Genomic DNA, 16,816 nt, shown 5'->3' with positions numbered 1-16,816 from the left:
GGAGGGCGGTGTGTCAATAGTCCAGGCAAGAGATTTGATAGCTTAGGCCAGAGAAAAAAGGGCTTGGTTCTGAAAGAATTCTGGAAGAGGTGCTGGTAGGAGTCACTCATGAGGTGGCCTCAAAGGGCAGGCCAAGTAACGTCTTCATCAAGGGTGACAGTACTTTTCTCTGTGGCTCTCCCCTTTCCTTCCAGCACTCGCCCCTGACTTCAGGCTGAATCCTGTGAGGCGTCTGATCCCTGCAGCCCGCGGGGGAGAGATCGTTATCCCCTGCCAGCCCCGGGCAGCTCCAAAGGCCGTGGTGCTCTGGAGCAAAGGCACGGAGATTTTGGTCAACAGCAGCAGGTACCACCCACACCCCACCCTGCACAGTTCCTGCTCCGCCTCGTTAGGAGGCTAATTCCCCTCATATGACAACCGTCCCTGAGTTGGGCACATCTGCTTTGTCCTTGCCACAGAGTGACTGTAACTCCAGATGGCACCTTGATCATAAGAAACATCAGTCGGTCAGATGAAGGCAAATACACCTGCTTTGCTGAGAACTTCATGGGCAAAGCCAACAGCACTGGAATCCTGTCTGTGCGAGGTGAGGGCTGCCATGTGGGTAGGCCGGGGTCTCAGCCTCCTCAGGGTACTGTCCTCCCCATCATCCTGCTCCTGTGTCCCACATTGCTCCTAGTTTGGTGTCGAGGCCACCCCCGGATTCAGTTTCGCTTGGGACCACCCCCTGGCCACCATCGAGACTCCGGTCATGCTTCCCTGCCTGCCACACACTCATGCAGTCCTGGGAAGTTGGGACATGTGGGTCACACCGCCTCTTCTCTTTGCTGGACCTTAGGACAGAGCCTCTCAGCTGGCCCTGCGGCCCCTGCCTGTGCCCGTTTCCTCCCCCATCCACCCAGGGGCCTTGTTTTACTTGGCAGATGCAACCAAGATCACCCTAGCCCCCTCGAGTGCCGACATCAACTTGGGTGACAACCTGACCCTACAGTGCCATGCCTCCCACGACCCCACCATGGACCTCACCTTCACCTGGACCCTGGACGACTTCCCCATCGACTTTGATAAGCCCGGAGGGCACTACCGAAGAACCAGTGTGGTGAGGCCTACGGCCAGAGCCCCATGGCTTCTCCCTCTTTCCAGAGAGACAGGGGCCCCAGGATGTCCTAAGCCATCCCCACCTTTAAGTCCCCCATAGCCTAAGCATCCCCATTCCCTCAGGCCCACACATGGCAAACTCATCCTTGGATGAATAGCCGTCCTTCCTGGATTCCACCCAGGGACCATGCATATAGGAGAGGGTTAGGGACAAACCTGGAATTGTGGGCAGCCACCAAGACACTCCCACTACTGTTCTTGTTGGCCTGCCCCCTAGGGCAAATGACATTATTAATGTGGACAGTCATTGACTCTCTCCTGAAACAAACTTTGTTGTTTAGTCCCCACTGGTTCTAAGTGATGAGTCATGATTCCTCCCATTGAACAGACAGGAAAACTGAGATCCAGCGGGGTCCATGGATGTCACGGAGTAGGGGACTCCCAAGCTCTGCCTCATGTCTCATAGCCTGCTTCACTGGTCAGGGCCGGTGCTCTGACCTGCCGCCCCTAACTGTCCCCATGTGCAGAAGGAGACCATTGGGGATCTGACCATCCTGAATGCCCAGCTGCGCCATGGGGGGAAGTACACGTGCATGGCCCAGACGGTGGTGGACAGTGCATCCAAGGAGGCCACAGTCCTGGTCCGAGGTGAGGGGTTTCCCACCTCTACCCCTACCACAACTCCCTTAAAGCCCAGCTGGGCTGTTCTGACCTGCTCGCCCCATCTCCCCTCCCCTCCCTCAAAGCTGTGGGGAAGGGCTTCTGGCGGAACTCCTGTGAACTGGATATATCCTGCGGTTCTTCACATGACCTAAATGATCAAGACATTTTTCTTCCAAAGCCAAAGTTTAAAAAATCCACTCCTAAACACATCCCAAGACAGGAGTGCTTTACTCAGCCCTGAAGTTTTCAAAGCCTAGTGCTGGGAAATCTATGCACCTCTCCATGTGACAGCCTCTGTGAGCCCCCCAGCCTTGAGACACACCCCCCCACCCTCCAACTGGCACCCGCCCCAACTGCCCACATCCCTTGCCGGCGCTCCCTCCTGGGTGTGTGTTCACTGCGCCCTCTGCTGACCTGTCTTGGTACTGTACCAGCTCAAGCCTGGCTGGGAGGAGGTTGGCTCAAATTGGAAGCTGCCCAATTCTGACCCACTGTGTTCTGACCTCTTGGTGCAGGTCCGCCAGGTCCCCCAGGAGGCGTGGTGGTGAGGGACATTGGCGACACCACCATCCAGCTCAGCTGGAGCCGTGGCTTCGACAACCACAGTCCCATCGCTAAGTACACCCTGCAAGCTCGCACTCCACCTGCAGGGAAGTGGAAGCAGGTTCGGACCAGTAAGTGTGACCCCACCCGGGTCAGTGCTGATGAGGCTTGGCTGGGTGTAGGAGGTAGAAAGGGTCAAGGGTTGGGGATCAGGGGTCTGAGGGCCAGGGCTGAGCCTGGTTCAAAGAGGGACAAGCTTTGCCCTCTGCCAGCAGAGAGCATGCAGGCAGGCAGGAAGACAGTCACATAGGAAGTAGGACAGTCGGGAAAGAGTTAGAAGAGGAGGCGCTTAGTCTATGCCCTTGAAGAATTGGTAGGATTGTTTCTGGAGCAATGAAAATATTCGTAGGGGCATGGGGGTGCACACAGCAGTAGCAGAGGTACCAAGATAGGGAAATTGAGTAGTTTTTCAATAATTTCTGAAAAAGGTACTGAGTGCTTAGTATGTGGCAAGTACCGAAGTGCGGGCTGGGTAGATAAGTGGTGATTCAGGCCAGTGCCTGCCCTCTGCATCCAGATGAATAAGCAAATGCTGGAACATGGACTCCCTGGTGCCTTGCAGATCCTGCAAACATCGAGGGCAATGCCGAGACTGCACAGGTGCTGGGCCTCACCCCCTGGATGGACTACGAGTTCCGGGTCATAGCCAGCAACATTCTGGGCACTGGGGAGCCTAGTGGGCCCTCCAGCAAAATCCGGACCAAGGAAGCAGGTGAGAGTCCTGTGTGTCCCAGAGAACTATCATCAGGGCAGAGACCCTGGCACCACTTATAGGAAGTGCCACTCCAGCCGCAGTTACGCTGAGTTCCAACCCTGCTCACAGGCTTCAGACTCTCACAAAACAGACAAGGACAGAACACCAAGTTGGGACCAGGCCCACCGCATGGACAAACCATCTAGTCTAAACTCCTCATTTAAAAACTGATCAACCTTACAACTGCATGCGAATCTATAAGTTTTTTAAGTTTAACTTTTAAAAGTGGAAAAACCAAAGTTCGGAGAAGGAAAGAGTTACATTGACATAGCTTGGACTTGAACCCAGGACCATGGGGTGGTAGACAGATGTCCTCCTGGAAAAGTATGCGCTACAGAAATCAGTTAATGCTGGCCGGGCAAGGTAGTAATCCCAGCACTTTGGAAGGCAGAGGCATGCAGATCACCTGAGGTCAGGAGTTCGAGACCAGCCTGGCCAACATGGTGAAACCCCCATCTCTACTAAAAATACAAAAATTAGCCGGGCGTGGTGACACACACCTGTAAATCCCAGCTACTCGGGAGGCTGAAGCAGGAGAATGGCTTGAACTCGGGAGGTGGAGGTTGCAGTCAGCCGAGATCGTGCCACTGCACTCCAGCCTGGGCGACACAGTGAGACTCCATCTCAAACAAAAAAGAAAGAAAGAAAAAATCAGATGATGTGAAAGATGTGTGTGTGTGTGTGTGTGTGTGTGTAGGTGTGTGTGTATGTGTGTATGTATGTGTGTGTGTGTATGTGTGTATGTGTGTGTGTGTGTGTGTATGTGTGTATGTGTGTGTGTGTATGTGTGTGTGTATGTATGTGTGTATGTGTGTGTGTGTGTGTGTGTGTTCTGTGCAGGGGGCTAGAGAAGCAGCCAGTGTCTCCAAGCCCTTTAGATGATTTCTTTGGGAGCAGATGGAATGAATAACCTGCCCACAACCCTCAGCAAAAAGCATGTGGGTGTCAGAACTTGAGGGGAAGGAGGGTGAGAAGAGAATCCAGGAGAGAGTGGGGGGGGGGGCACAGGCTCCAGTCAGCATCTGCTGAGAGGCTCCTGCCCATCTCCAAGCCATTCGCAGGGGAAGGCCTGGAATGAGAGCCCTGGGATCCTGGGACCAGGGGCATAGATTCAGAACCCTGCCTTCCTTCCTCTCACCTGCCCAGACCTGTTGCACTGGATGTGTAGTGAGGGTCCATCTTCTTGTCTCCCTGAAACATGTTCTCCTACATGCCCCAAACGAACTCTCCAGGCCCTTTTTCCAGAAACACTCAACATTTTTAGCTGGTACCTCTTCTGAGCAAGAAATTCCAAAGGGAACACTTTCTTTGATTGATCCTGAACTTCTTGGAGGGTCAAGTGTGGAGAAGGGAGGGGACTCCTTTATTCTATTAATAGTATCCCAGGAGCTGAGGAGTGCAAAGACAGTTGTGAGGCAAAGGAAACATGACGGGCTTTAAAATCAGAAGAACTGAGATCAGATTCCACCTGTGTCATGTATTAGCTGTGTGACCTTAGGCAAGTCGATTAACTACTCTGGGCCTCAATCTTTCCACCATGAAAAGGGCAATAATAACACTCACCTCACAGGATCAAATGGCCAATGTGTTTAGGTGCCTCTTGCAAATTACAGGGCCCTAAACTATTGTCATCAGAAGCAAGTGAAAAACCTCCAGCTGCTGGATTCTCTGCAAAAATATTTTGACCCCCAGCCAAGTTACTCTCTGCTAAGCTACAGGAGCTGATGAAATAAATTCTTGTTTTAATATCAGCCTTGTTTAATACTAGAGACAATTAGGAGATTAAATCTGCAATAAAAAGAAAAATAGTAATATATCACCCTGGAGCCCAAAAGTAGTTTGTTTTGTTTGTTTGTTTGTTTGCATTAACTGCAGTTTTGGGTTATTTATTCCCCTTATTTTAAAGCAAACGAGAGTTGGTCTCTGTGATTTAGTTTAAGTTGATGGAGTAAGGAGGACAATGATCGTGTGTGCATCATCCGCTCTATGCTAACCATCGTCCTGTTTAATTTCATTCTCATTACGGCCTTTGAGAGAAACATGATTATCTCCATGGAGAAGAGAATCAGAGGCGCAGAAAGGTTAAGTAACTTGCCCAGGGAAACACAGCTAATAATGGCAGAGGTGGGATTTGACTGCCTGACTCCAGAGCCTATGTTCAGAGAGACCATTGGAGGTCAACCCAGGGCCCAGTTGAAGGGGTTCCCCATCTTACGGTGCTCTACAGGCACAGGCTCAGGGCTTTCCTTTCTTCCCTGCTCATTAACAAGCCGTATCGGTGTCTCTTGGCGCTTGACAGCCCCCTCGGTGGCACCCTCAGGACTCAGCGGAGGAGGTGGAGCCCCCGGAGAGCTCATCGTCAACTGGACGGTAAGCCGGAAGAGTCAGATGTCCTCCTCCCCGCTGACTCCTCTCCTGCTTGAGCAGTTGCAGAAAGAACCACTGCACAGCTCTGACTCAAACGCGGACAACTTCCGGTCCCCCTCCCACGCACCCGCTGCCCCTCACGCAAATCCACGCTGCAGGCGCCGGCGTCCAGGGCCGCCACTCTTGGCAAAGGTTGGGTGGGGCCAGGGAACGGGCAGGGACACGTGCCGCGGATCCTCGCCCATGCCACGCTCTTGCCTCTCAGCCCATGTCACGGGAGTACCAGAACGGAGACGGCTTCGGCTACCTGCTGTCCTTCCGCAGGCAGGGCAGCACTCACTGGCAGACCGCCCGGGTGCCCGGCGCCGATGCCCAGTACTTCGTCTACAGCAACGAGAGCGTCCGGCCCTACACGCCCTTTGAGGTCAAGATCCGCAGCTACAACCGCCGCGGGGAGGGGCCGGAGAGCCTCACTGCACTCGTGTACTCCGCTGAGGAAGGTGGGCTGCTCCCAGGCCCACTGCTGGTCCCTACCCCAGCCACTTGTCCACAGGAGTGTGGGGTGGGAGGACGCTACTCATCTCCCAGCTCAGTTCCATAGGAGGAGGTTGAGAGGACACTTGGGTTCCACACCACTGGCCTCATTTCCAGCTCTTGCTACCTTGTCTCCCTTCGGGGTTAGGAAAAGGGAGGCTCTCTGGGAAGAGAAGTGGGTCCTGGAGCATTGCTTGGGGGGCTCCCACTCGGCCTTCATCCTAAGCCCTGGGCTTTCCTCCAAAATCTTAAGCAAAGGCAATCCTGGTTGGGGGGTGCCCCAGGGGGGTTCTGGGAATCCAAACCCATTCTGTATTGGTCCCCAGAGCCCAGGGTGGCCCCTACCAAGGTCTGGGCCAAAGGGGTCTCATCCTCAGAGATGAACGTGACCTGGGAACCCTTGCAGCAGGACATGAATGGTATCCTCCTGGGGTATGAGGTGAGCACCAACCTGTGGCTTGGGAGAGGAAGGGGTGCTGGGGCTTCAAAGCCAGGTGGGAACAACTTGCAGCTTACTAATCATTCCTCCTGGTGTCCCTGGTTCACTGGCATGGCAAACTGAGCATCCAGTCTATGCAGCACTGTGGATGCAAGTTTCACTAAAACCCCAGGGCAGGCCAGGCGCGGTGGCTCGTGCCTGTAATCCCAGCACTTTGGGAGGCTGAGGCAGTGGATCTCCTGATGTCAGGAGTTTGAGACCAGTCTGGCCAACATGGTGAAACCCTGCCTCTACTAAAAATACAAAAATTAGCTGGGTGTGGTGGCCCATGCCTGTAATCCCAGCTACTCAGGAGGCTGAGGCAGGAGAATCACTTGAGTTCAGGAGGCAGAGGTCCAGTGAGCTGAGATTGCGCCACTGCACTCCAGCCTGGGCGACAGAGTGAGACTCCATCTAAAAAATAAATAAATAAATAAATAAATAAAATTTTTAAAACCATGGCTTATGCCCACTGGGGAAGACAGACCCTGGAGGCAGCCTTAAAGTAAATGCTTGGCTAGAGCCAGCACTGGAAGCTGGGAGGGTAGAAGGAATGGGTTCTGGGAAGGGGCATGGCCTGCCCCTTTCATGCCAGAGCCCATTCAGACTGCCCTATCCAGGGGTGCACAGAGAACAGCCTGAGCCACTCTATGGACAGTTGAACATCCTGTCTCGGGGGAACTTGGGGCCCAGCAGTCTGGCCTGAGTACTGGGTCCACTGAGAACTCCACACAGGGGTACCTGTGGAGCAGATGGAAAGTGAAAGGAAGAAAGAGGGAGAGAAAGAAGGAAAAGCAAGAAAGAATCATCAGGCTGGGCCTACTAGTGATAGCACAAGTTCATTCCAGTAGAGTACTCTAGATTTCAGCACAATAGCTTAGGCAAGCCACAGTGTGGAGATAATTCCAAACTCTGCCCTTGATTTGAAAGCATGTTTAGCAGGTCTTCATGCTATGATTACCATGAAAATGGGTTTGCATGTATTAGGCAGCCTTCAGAAGCTTGCTTGGGGCCGGGGGGACTACTTTGCAGTACAAATAAGCATTTTCTATCCCTTAGCAGAATGCCCTCAGTGGCCCCCCAAGTTGTTGAAATGAGATGGGTTCCAGCAGGCCATTGCTAGGTTGAGCCTGTGCCACCGGCTCCCTGCCTGGCCCATGTCTTGAGCACCTTCCTTGAACTAGGCACCAACAGACAGCAGGGACTCACACCCACACGGCCCTGCTCTCTGGGTGCTCATGATCTAGTGTCCAGGTTCTGAGGCCTGAGTCTGGGTCACAAGGACCAGGATGAGCAAGAGAGGAACAGAATATGGGGGGCCGGGGCAGCCCTGAGATCCTGGGCTTGACTACTACCCCTTGGGTACCCCCGCCTCCTTCAGATCCGCTACTGGAAAGCTGGGGACAAAGAAGCAGCCGCGGACCGAGTGAGGACAGCAGGGCTGGATACCAGTGCCCGAGTCAGCGGCCTGCACCCCAACACCAAGTACCATGTGACTGTGAGGGCCTACAACCGGGCTGGCACTGGGCCTGCCAGCCCTTCTGCCAATGCCACAACCATGAAACCCCGTGAGTCTCTCTGCCTGGGGTGGGGGTAGGGGAATATGTTGGCGGATGGGTGCCTCTGGGATCACTCTCTCTCCGATGGTAAGACAGATGCTCTAGCCCACCAGCTCTGGGCTGGCCAGAAATTAGACAGCGAGCCTAATGGAAATAAGAGAATGGAATTCATGACCTCTGAAGCATCTCACACTTCTCCAACCTTTGGATTTTCATGGGCTTTGTTTCGTGGGCATGGGTGACAGAATGTGCTGGGTGTAACTGCTAGAGGCAAACATCCAGAGAAGGGCTGGCTAAAGGTGAGGGGGTGCGGGGCGCCAGGGAAACGTTTGGACATCTCTCCAATTCTTCCTCTGTGGCAGCTCCGCAGCGACCTCCTGGCAACATCTCATGGACTTTCTCAAGCTCCAGTCTTAGCATTAAGTGGGACCCTGTGGCCCCTTTCCGAAATGAGTCTGCAGTCACCGGCTATAAGGTGAGGAAGGGATCAGCTAGGCCCAGAATGGGAAGGAACAGCTCCTCTGTGTTTCCAGTGAACATAAGCAGCAACAATTTATAACAAGAGGCATCTGAGTGAGACATAAGCAAAGGGTTTGTGACTGTGAGAATGAAATTCATGAACGATTCTCTCGGTAACTCGCAGTAGGAACTATAAAAACAGGGGCAGATGGTGTCACTGCAGAAAGGCAGAGTTCACAGGGGCAGTGATGGACTATGAGGATGGAGTATGGGGGTTCTCCTAGCTTCAGGAGTCTACAGAAACAGTTCAGTGGCCTGCAAGCTTTCCTCCCACCAATGAGGAGCTTTGTCAATGGGGAGGAGGGGTGAGGAGGCTAGACCGCAAGGGCCCAGAACCATCGGGGCTCCTCCCAGTACCTAAAGCTGGGGAGGACTAAACGATCAGCCCTGGTGTCAGGAAACTCCACCTGGAAACCTCCTTCCCACAGATGCTGTACCAGAATGACTTACACCTGACTCCCACACTCCACCTCACCAGCAAGAACTGGATAGAAATCCCAGTGCCTGAAGACATTGGCCATGCCCTGGTACAAATTCGGACCACAGGGCCTGGAGGGGATGGGATCCCTGCAGAAGTCCACATCGTGAGGAATGGAGGTGCTGCCCCTCCCCTGCCCTTATCCCCTCGAGAGGACCAGGGTCCACCCAGATGCCTGAGGGGATCATTCCCACCCAGGCCAACTCCAGTCTCGACCCGCAAGGGAAAGTGGAAGGCAGGGAGGAACCAAGTGCAAAGTAGTCCTAGAATTGCTCCCACCACTTTTCTACCCACCCTGCAAACCATCCCCGAGGGCCAGGGAAGGGAGCAGGGTGCAGGGGGAGGCTGAAAAGCAACCAGCAAAAGCAAAGGGTCTACAAAACACTGTAGGAGTCCCGCTGAGAAGAACACCCAGCTGTCCGCTCCCAGGCCTGCAGCTGGCCCTGTGAGTCTCCTTAGGAAAGGTCTCAATCTTGCCACAAGGGTGGGGCTAGGGTAGTCCCTGGCCCAGCTGACTCAGCTTGTGCTGGTTTCAGGCACAAGCATGATGGTGGAGAACCTGGCAGTCCGCCCAGCACCACACCCTGGCGCCATCGTTTCCCACTCCGTGGCGATGCTCATCCTCATAGGCTCCCTGGAGCTCTGATCCTGGCACCCCTCCCTCTGCACCGCAGCTGGACGCCACCTCCGATGGACACAGCCGGCCGGCCCCTTCCTGCTGCCAAGGTGGCCTGACACTGTGCCAGAGAGTGGCTGGTTTTAAATACCTACTTTAAAACAGTGCCCTTTTTGTAGGAGGTAGGATATTTTCTATTCTGCCACAGGATAGAGCCCACACAAGGATTTTCTTTAAATTGAGAGGCACCAGGCAGTAACTTCCATGATGACACTGATGCCTATACCTGAGCTCTAGGCTGCCCGGAGGGAAGGAACAGGCCCATGGGAAGAAGGGGGTTTAAAAACGTGTCTTCAACTCAGCAGAGATGGCACTCTGGGACCCTATATGGACTCCGCCACTTGAGAGCAGTCCTAGGCCCAGCGGGAACACCAGACATGAACAGGCTGAAGAACTGGGGCGAAGTGCACACCTCACCGTCCTTCAGTCTAAGGAGAAGGGCAAGCCCTGGGACCAAGAACTCTCCTACCTTCTCCCTTGAGCAGCAGCAAGGACCCTGACGCTGTCCCTGATGATTCCCTAGGGGCTCCCGTCTGCCCAAGCGGCTGAGAACCAGCGCCCCGATGCCTGAGGCTGGGAGCCTGAGCCCCTTCAGCTTTGAGGGGGGTGATACTGCTTGGAGTGGGAGCTAAAAAGAGTTGAGAGGCCGGGGCCTTTGGTGGAAAGGGGCACCAGCCTTGGTCTGAGATAGTCACAACCCAGGTGACGTTGCCTTCTCAGCCAACACTGCCAACCTGACCCTGTCATCCCCAGATTGACAGCGCCACTTCAGGTGGCTGGGTGACTAAAGGGCTTGTCTTGGTGGGGTCTCCCACCCCTCCGAGACCCATCCTGCACAGTCCCTCCAGGGTTTGGGCAGGAGATGGCCAATCATGCGCCCACCTCTCCCTCCAGCGCTGCCTGCAGTCAGCTCGGCTTCCCCGACCTGCAGCCCCAGACTCTGCTCTCCCAGAACTGACTCACTCCTGCCTGGGAGGGGAATGCAGCATTCATGCTATGTGTCCTGGAATTGGGAGGTTTCTGGGAAGGGCAGAGGATAAATGTGGCCCTGCCTGCTCCCAGGTATACCTAGGACCACCTGGCCAGATCCGCTCCCAGACAGCCTTGGACTGCTTGCATTTCCCCAGAGGAAAAGGGGTTAATAAATGGGCCATCCTTTCCTGAGCTCTGGGTATACTACCAGTCATGGAACGTCAGAGCTGGAAGAGGCCTTAGAGCTCAGTTTCTTCAAGTCCCTCATTTTACGATGAGGAAATGGAGGTGGTCCAGAGAGGGTCTGGGATTCCCAAGGTCACACAGCCCGGAAGACATGGGGCTGGGTTAAGAACTCAAGTCTCCCACCTTTCTGTTCAAGACTGTTTGTCTACCCAGAGGAAGGAGGCACTGCTGAATGGCTATGGCCTGGCTAAGAAGGTGGTTAGAGTCAGTAGGGTATGAAAATTCTACTTCAAGGGGTTCGGATTGGTGATCATGGGGACTCGCATGGCTGGGTTCCAGTCCAAGGTGTGGGCAGAGCTTCTACTGAACTTCAACATGCAGTGCTGACTTGAAGCTCCCTGTCCCCCTCGCTCTTGCCCCAAGAAAAGAGGCCAAAGCAAGAGCAGATTCCCTAGGCAAGAGCAGCAGCACAACCAGGAAACCCCAAAGCCCGTTCTCCGACAGGTGGCCCTTCACAGGGGGCAGCAGGACAGGCATCTTGAAGGGCATATGTCCTCGGAAGCTCCGAGCCTGTTTTCTGTAGTTTACAGTTAGAGCTCTATTTTGTTATGGTTTTTTAAACTTTTAAGTCCTGCTCTATTTTCCTGGGCAGGTTTATGTTGATGTTTACCCACTACAATTTTTTAAAAATACAAGCTCACATGCCTTTTCCCTGCCACGACCATGCACCCTACCCACCCACCCGCCCAGGTCAGCTTTCCTGGAGCTGGCTAATCAAAGCCTCCTTACCTCTTCCCAGCCCTTACAAGCAAGGGTGCTAGGAGCTCAGCTATATGACCATTCTCCCTGACAGGGAGTCCAAACTTGGCCTAGCATCCCTCCTGGCCCCCCTCTGGCCATGACTTGGCCTGTGCCTGGTTCTCTATCAGAAAGGGGATGCTGAACAAAACCTCCTTCTAAGTTTTATCCAATTCCTTCCTCATTGCCTCGGGCTGCATCAGGGGAAGCAGGGGATAGGTGTCCAGTTGCTGGGCCGAGGGAGGAGCTGGTTTGGCACAGGACCTAACCAGTGAAGCTGGAGGCTACAGCCCCTAAACTTGCTTGAGGCCAACGATACTTACAACTAAGTACCTTAATGCTAATGAGGTCCACTAAAAAGGGGAGGAAGGCAGACCTCCTGGGAGACCCACGAAGGGTTTTAACCAGGAAAACTGAGCCACAGGAAAACCTAACCACTGTGCAGGCAGAATTTGTTTGGGGGATAGAACCGACAATAAAATAGATGTTCCTGCAGCCTGAGATTTCAGGTAGAGGACTAAGGTTTAATAAGACAACAGGTGACCTGAGGACATGCAAGTTTGTAAAATGCAACAGCCTCCTGCTAGAGTGACTTAAACATGAGCTTGCTTGCAGAAGACTAGATTAGATGCTTCTCAGAGTCCCCTCCTGCCCAGGGGTTCTCTGATTTTCATGTTCTCTGCCCAGATGGGCTGGGGGAGTTGACAGTGTGCTTATTTTCACTGTGATCATGAGACCACGGTTCTGGGTTATCTCCTCTCACACATCAAGCCCCAGAGGAGGCAGCAAGAGGAACAGCCACAAACAAGTACTTTACCCCACAGCTTAGTGGCCAGTAAACACCTTGGGGACTAGAGACAGGAACAACCTGTAGGCACCTCTTCAGGGCCCAGGGAGACAAGTGCCCTCTATTCTGCATACATTTGGGCTCCCCTTACAGAGCCCTTTGCCCTGGCTCCGTGGTCCTTGTTGCTCTAACAGTCCAGATGTACACCCAGCCTCAGGGGGAAGGCAGCTCTCTCCAGACGGAGTCTCAGGGGCCAGCAAGATCAGGTCATCTGCTTTCATTCAGGGCAGCAAATGATACAGATGGTGCCAGGGAGTGGCAAGGCCATGGGGTAGGTGGGGGGTGTCTTTTTCTTTTCATAAAGTAACAACAGATGAGACTGAGGTTAGACATCAGAAAAAAAACCTCTGGAATGACCTTCCTCATTCCAGGAGGCCCTGCAATAAGGAAGACACTTCTTTTGGAGGGACTTTTGAGGAATTTTGGCAGCTGTTGACATGGGGTCTAAGATAAGGTGAAGCTGTGACCGGAGGGGTAGGAGATGCTCCAAGTGTCCATCCAGAGATGAGACTCTTAGAATCAAAGTGTTCAGCCCAGGAAGTCTTGGAGATCCCACCTGCTGTGGCCCTGCACCTTAGGGAAGCCATTAAGGGGGCTCATCCAGGAATTCTGGTTATAGCCCAGTGCTTACCCAGCCTCTTTAGGGCAGCCCCCAGGGCCAGCCAGCCTGTACTCTGGGCAAGAGCCCAAAATGGCTAAGAATGTTTGACTCCCTTAATCTCTTCCCCAGCTACACAGGAATCTTTTCTCTGCCTGGTCTCAGAATGGGACTGCCAACCGGCTCGTCGGTCGGAGACGCAGTATCCTCAAACCTGTGGCCACTGGCAGGACAGTGGTGCTCTATCTCCCTGGGTGAGACCTACCTACCCTAGGCTTCCTCCTGGATGTGATGGGGGTTGCCAGAGAGGCTCTTAGCATAAAAGGGATTAGATGGGCATTTTTCTATGTGCCTCCAAAAAGCTCCATGGAAACAGGCACCTGGTAGCTGCGGGACACCCATGGACTTGTGTATATGGTCATAGGCTTTGGGAAGACAGGACATAAAGGAAAATGAGAGAAACAAAATGGGTCAGATAGCTTTGGTCAGAGCCCCAGGCAGCCTTTGGGGCCTATGACACTTAGTGCCCTTAGATGGGATACATCTTGCCTCAGCCCCAAGATTCCTCCAACTTACCCATCCCATCCAGGGCCTGCACAGCTTAGAGAGGCTCAGCTTGGCAAATGCTAGGGCTTCATCGGGACCACTGACTTGACTCAGTGTTTGTTAAAACTGAACCACTCCCACTGGCCTACTATTTCTCTCTTGTATTTCTTGTAATGGTAGTTATTTATTGATTCTGGTAGCAGGCAGTTCTTAAATAAAGATGGTTTCTCAACCTGTTGGGGCAGCTGGCACGAGCTGTGGGTGTTTTTATCATCAGGCTAAAGCATACCTCCTTGTCCTGTTCTGTCACTCCAGAGGCTTTTATCCAAGAATTTCTTTCACCCCTCACACAGTGAAATATAACGAAGTTACAACATACAGTCTATACTGCTTCATTCAGTTCTAGGAGGGGGGAAAAATTAGGCCAAGATCTCAAGGCAGGTCCAAGCAGAACAAGCAGGCATTTGGCTAGAATCAGTTGGCTTTACCTAATACAGTGGCAGTAAACAATGCTTATGAGATGGTACTGCTTCAGGGTTCCCTCATTTTTAAGACATCTCTGAGGTGTTGACTCAATGGTCCCAAAGGAAAGTCTCCCTGCAGAGATGTTAATGATACATCTGGTGAGAACGAGGCTGCTGCCTCTACTCTTGGCTCACAGGAGCCACAAGGGTTTGAATTACTAGTCACTTTCCAGCCACACTTTCTCACACATTCAATAACCATTTATCAAACTTTTTTTTTTTTTTTTTTTTTTTAGACAGAGTTTCACTCTTGTCACCCAGGCTGGAGTGCAATGGCATAATCTCAGCTCACTACCACCTCTGCCTCCTGGGTTCAAGCGATTCCCCTGCTTCAGCCTCCTGAGTAATTGGGATTATAGACACATGCCACCAAGCCTAGCTAATTTTTTTAATAGAGACAGGGTTTCACCATGTTGGCCAAGCTGGTCTTGAACTCCTGACCTCAGGTGATCTACCCACTTCAGTCTCCCACAGTGCTGGGATTACAGGCGTCAGCCACTGTGCCTGGCCTATCAAACTTTTATTACAGATGAAGATGTGTGTGAAGATACACTTGCACGGCTCTGTGTTTTGAGCCTTTCAGTGCAAAGCAGGTAGGGTTCCATGCTGACTATGCCCCCAGCTTTTTTCAAGGAAGAGGAAGACAGTGAGTGGAGGCCCCAGTACTCATTAGCTGTGTGCCCAGAAGCCCAGGCTGACAGCAAGCCTCCAGAAGGGGCCTGCACGGACACCAGCATGATCTCACAAAAGGGCCATCTCTTCCACTTTGCCCCCAAAGGGGATGTGGGAACACCAGCCACTCTAAATTCCAAATATTAGTCCAGTCAGCATCTCCTTGAGCCTGCAATGGTAGCTTACCTGCACAGAATTCAACAGCTTTTGCTTTACTAACACAACTGGGCATCTTTTATTCTCTTCTCTGCTCAATCCCTTCACCTCCTTGGAGTCAAAACTCAAGAGCCCAATGCACAGAGGGTTATAATGCGAGAGCTGTGCAAGAGTCCATCTCATACTTGACCACTGGCTGCCAACAGAGCACTGGAAAAGTTATTTAGCTCTTCTTGGGTCTCTCCATCTGGAAAATGGGACTACCCATCAGTCCTCCTCCCTCCTCAGCGATGTCGAGTTCATTACGTATAAAGTAGGATATTGTTTCATGGTCTTCTAGTGTCAAGACTGCTTGCTTAAAGTACAGCAGGCTATCTCCTGAATGTCTCAGCAAGTTGTCCCGTACTGAATGCTTCATCAATATTCCTGAACTCATGTCCAGTACTTCAGTTTACGTCACAGGATCTCACTGGATCCTCACAATCACCTGTTTCAAAGATGATGTCCAGTAGCTCGCTCCATTACACCATCAACAGCAGAACCAGGACCAGAACCCAGGTCTTCTGAAATCCATCCCCTCTGAAGTAGACAGAATGGGGGTAAGGGTGTGTGTAAAATGTAAGATCTTTTTTAAAATAAGAGCAATAGTAAAATGACTCCCTATGCCTGGGCCTCAGCCAGTGGTTCTCAACCTTAGCTATACATCAGAACCACCTAACAACCTTAAACAACAAAGATGCTCTGAACTCATGATCCACATCTAGGACACTGAGACAGCCTAGGAGCAATGACTCCCCAACAGCAATGAGCACGCCCAACACACAAACTTTGGTTTCTCAATGCTACTCCCCACACTAAGAGGGACCAGGGTTCCTTGGGGAAAGAGGACCAGATTCAGGTTTGGGGCAAGGAGAGTCCAAATGTGAACCTGATACCATGTTGCACTAGAAGCAAGAAAATGCTCAATGTCAAATAAAACCTCAGCAAAAGGGCAAAAGAGCTTGCCTGAGGGGACTTCTACTGGCCAAAACTGGGGACAATTTGAACATCAAGAAAACCAAACCCCCATTAACTGCAGTTTACTTATGCAACAATCCTGCACATGTACCCCTAAACCTAAAAAGTTAAAAGAGAAAATGATAGTGGATTATATATAGTTCACTGAATAAGAAGAATCTATTGAGACCTCAAAAATAAAAAGAGGGTAAAGAGTAAGCTCTTCTTTACAGAGAAATGCAGGCTAATATAGGTAAGATGAACGTAAACAATTGCCAGTTTGCAGTCCCCAACGTGTAATGATGAACAAGGCAAAAACAATGGATGCCAAAACATGTGAACAGTTTTGGAGAGCCATATAATCATAAAGTATTACCCCACAGACTATGAATTACAAAGGGGAAAACACACACACACACACACACACACACACACACACACACACACACACCCCACCCATCTGTGGCGAGATCTGGCCATCCACCACCTTAACCAAATGATCAAACTTATTATCAATAGTGGGTCAACCTTGGCTGGGAGCAGTGGCTCACGCTTGTAATCCCAACATTTTGAGAGGCCGAGGCAGGCAGATCACCTGAGGTTAGGAGTTCGAGACCAGCCTGGCCAACATGGCGAAATCCCGTCTCTACTAAAAATACAAAAAAATCTCGCCATTCTCCTGCCTCAGTCTTCTGCCACCACACCCAGCTAATTTTTTGTACTTTTAGTAGAGACAGGATTTCACCGTTTAAGACAGAATGGTCTCGATCTTTTTTTTTTTTTTTTTTTTTT

At 52.0% G+C, this 16,816-nt stretch overlaps 1 protein-coding gene across 3 annotated transcripts in view; it reads left to right on the top strand.

Annotated features, from left to right (window-relative positions):
• CNTN2 (contactin 2) overlaps nucleotides 1–13,918 on the top strand; it is a 35,565-nt gene extending 21,647 nt beyond the window's left edge. For 2 of the 3 annotated variants that reach the window (XM_017880986.1, XM_017880987.1), the window contains 13 exons: nucleotides 195–345; nucleotides 459–586; nucleotides 924–1,099; nucleotides 1,626–1,746; nucleotides 2,277–2,435; nucleotides 2,927–3,076; nucleotides 5,418–5,488; nucleotides 5,751–5,985; nucleotides 6,346–6,458; nucleotides 7,879–8,065; nucleotides 8,419–8,531; nucleotides 9,004–9,172; nucleotides 9,590–13,918. In XM_017880986.1, coding sequence (XP_017736475.1) covers nucleotides 195–345; nucleotides 459–586; nucleotides 924–1,099; nucleotides 1,626–1,746; nucleotides 2,277–2,435; nucleotides 2,927–3,076; nucleotides 5,418–5,488; nucleotides 5,751–5,985; nucleotides 6,346–6,458; nucleotides 7,879–8,065; nucleotides 8,419–8,531; nucleotides 9,004–9,172; nucleotides 9,590–9,699 — 1,883 coding nt within the window. In that variant the 3' untranslated portion in view covers nucleotides 9,700–13,918. The remainder of the gene's footprint in view (nucleotides 1–194; nucleotides 346–458; nucleotides 587–923; nucleotides 1,100–1,625; nucleotides 1,747–2,276; nucleotides 2,436–2,926; nucleotides 3,077–5,417; nucleotides 5,489–5,750; nucleotides 5,986–6,345; nucleotides 6,459–7,878; nucleotides 8,066–8,418; nucleotides 8,532–9,003; nucleotides 9,173–9,589) is intronic. The other variant, XR_001887151.1, reaches the window with a different exon arrangement.
• Nucleotides 13,919–16,816: the final 2,898 nt, after the last annotated feature.

This window comes from Rhinopithecus bieti, unplaced genomic scaffold (genome assembly GCF_001698545.2).
Source record: "Rhinopithecus bieti isolate Rb0 unplaced genomic scaffold, ASM169854v2 scaffold_12049, whole genome shotgun sequence".
NCBI classification, from domain to species: domain Eukaryota; kingdom Metazoa; phylum Chordata; class Mammalia; order Primates; family Cercopithecidae; genus Rhinopithecus; species Rhinopithecus bieti.
The sequence above is the reverse complement of the archived record's forward strand: the minus strand, read 5'-3'. Positions and strand labels throughout refer to the sequence as shown.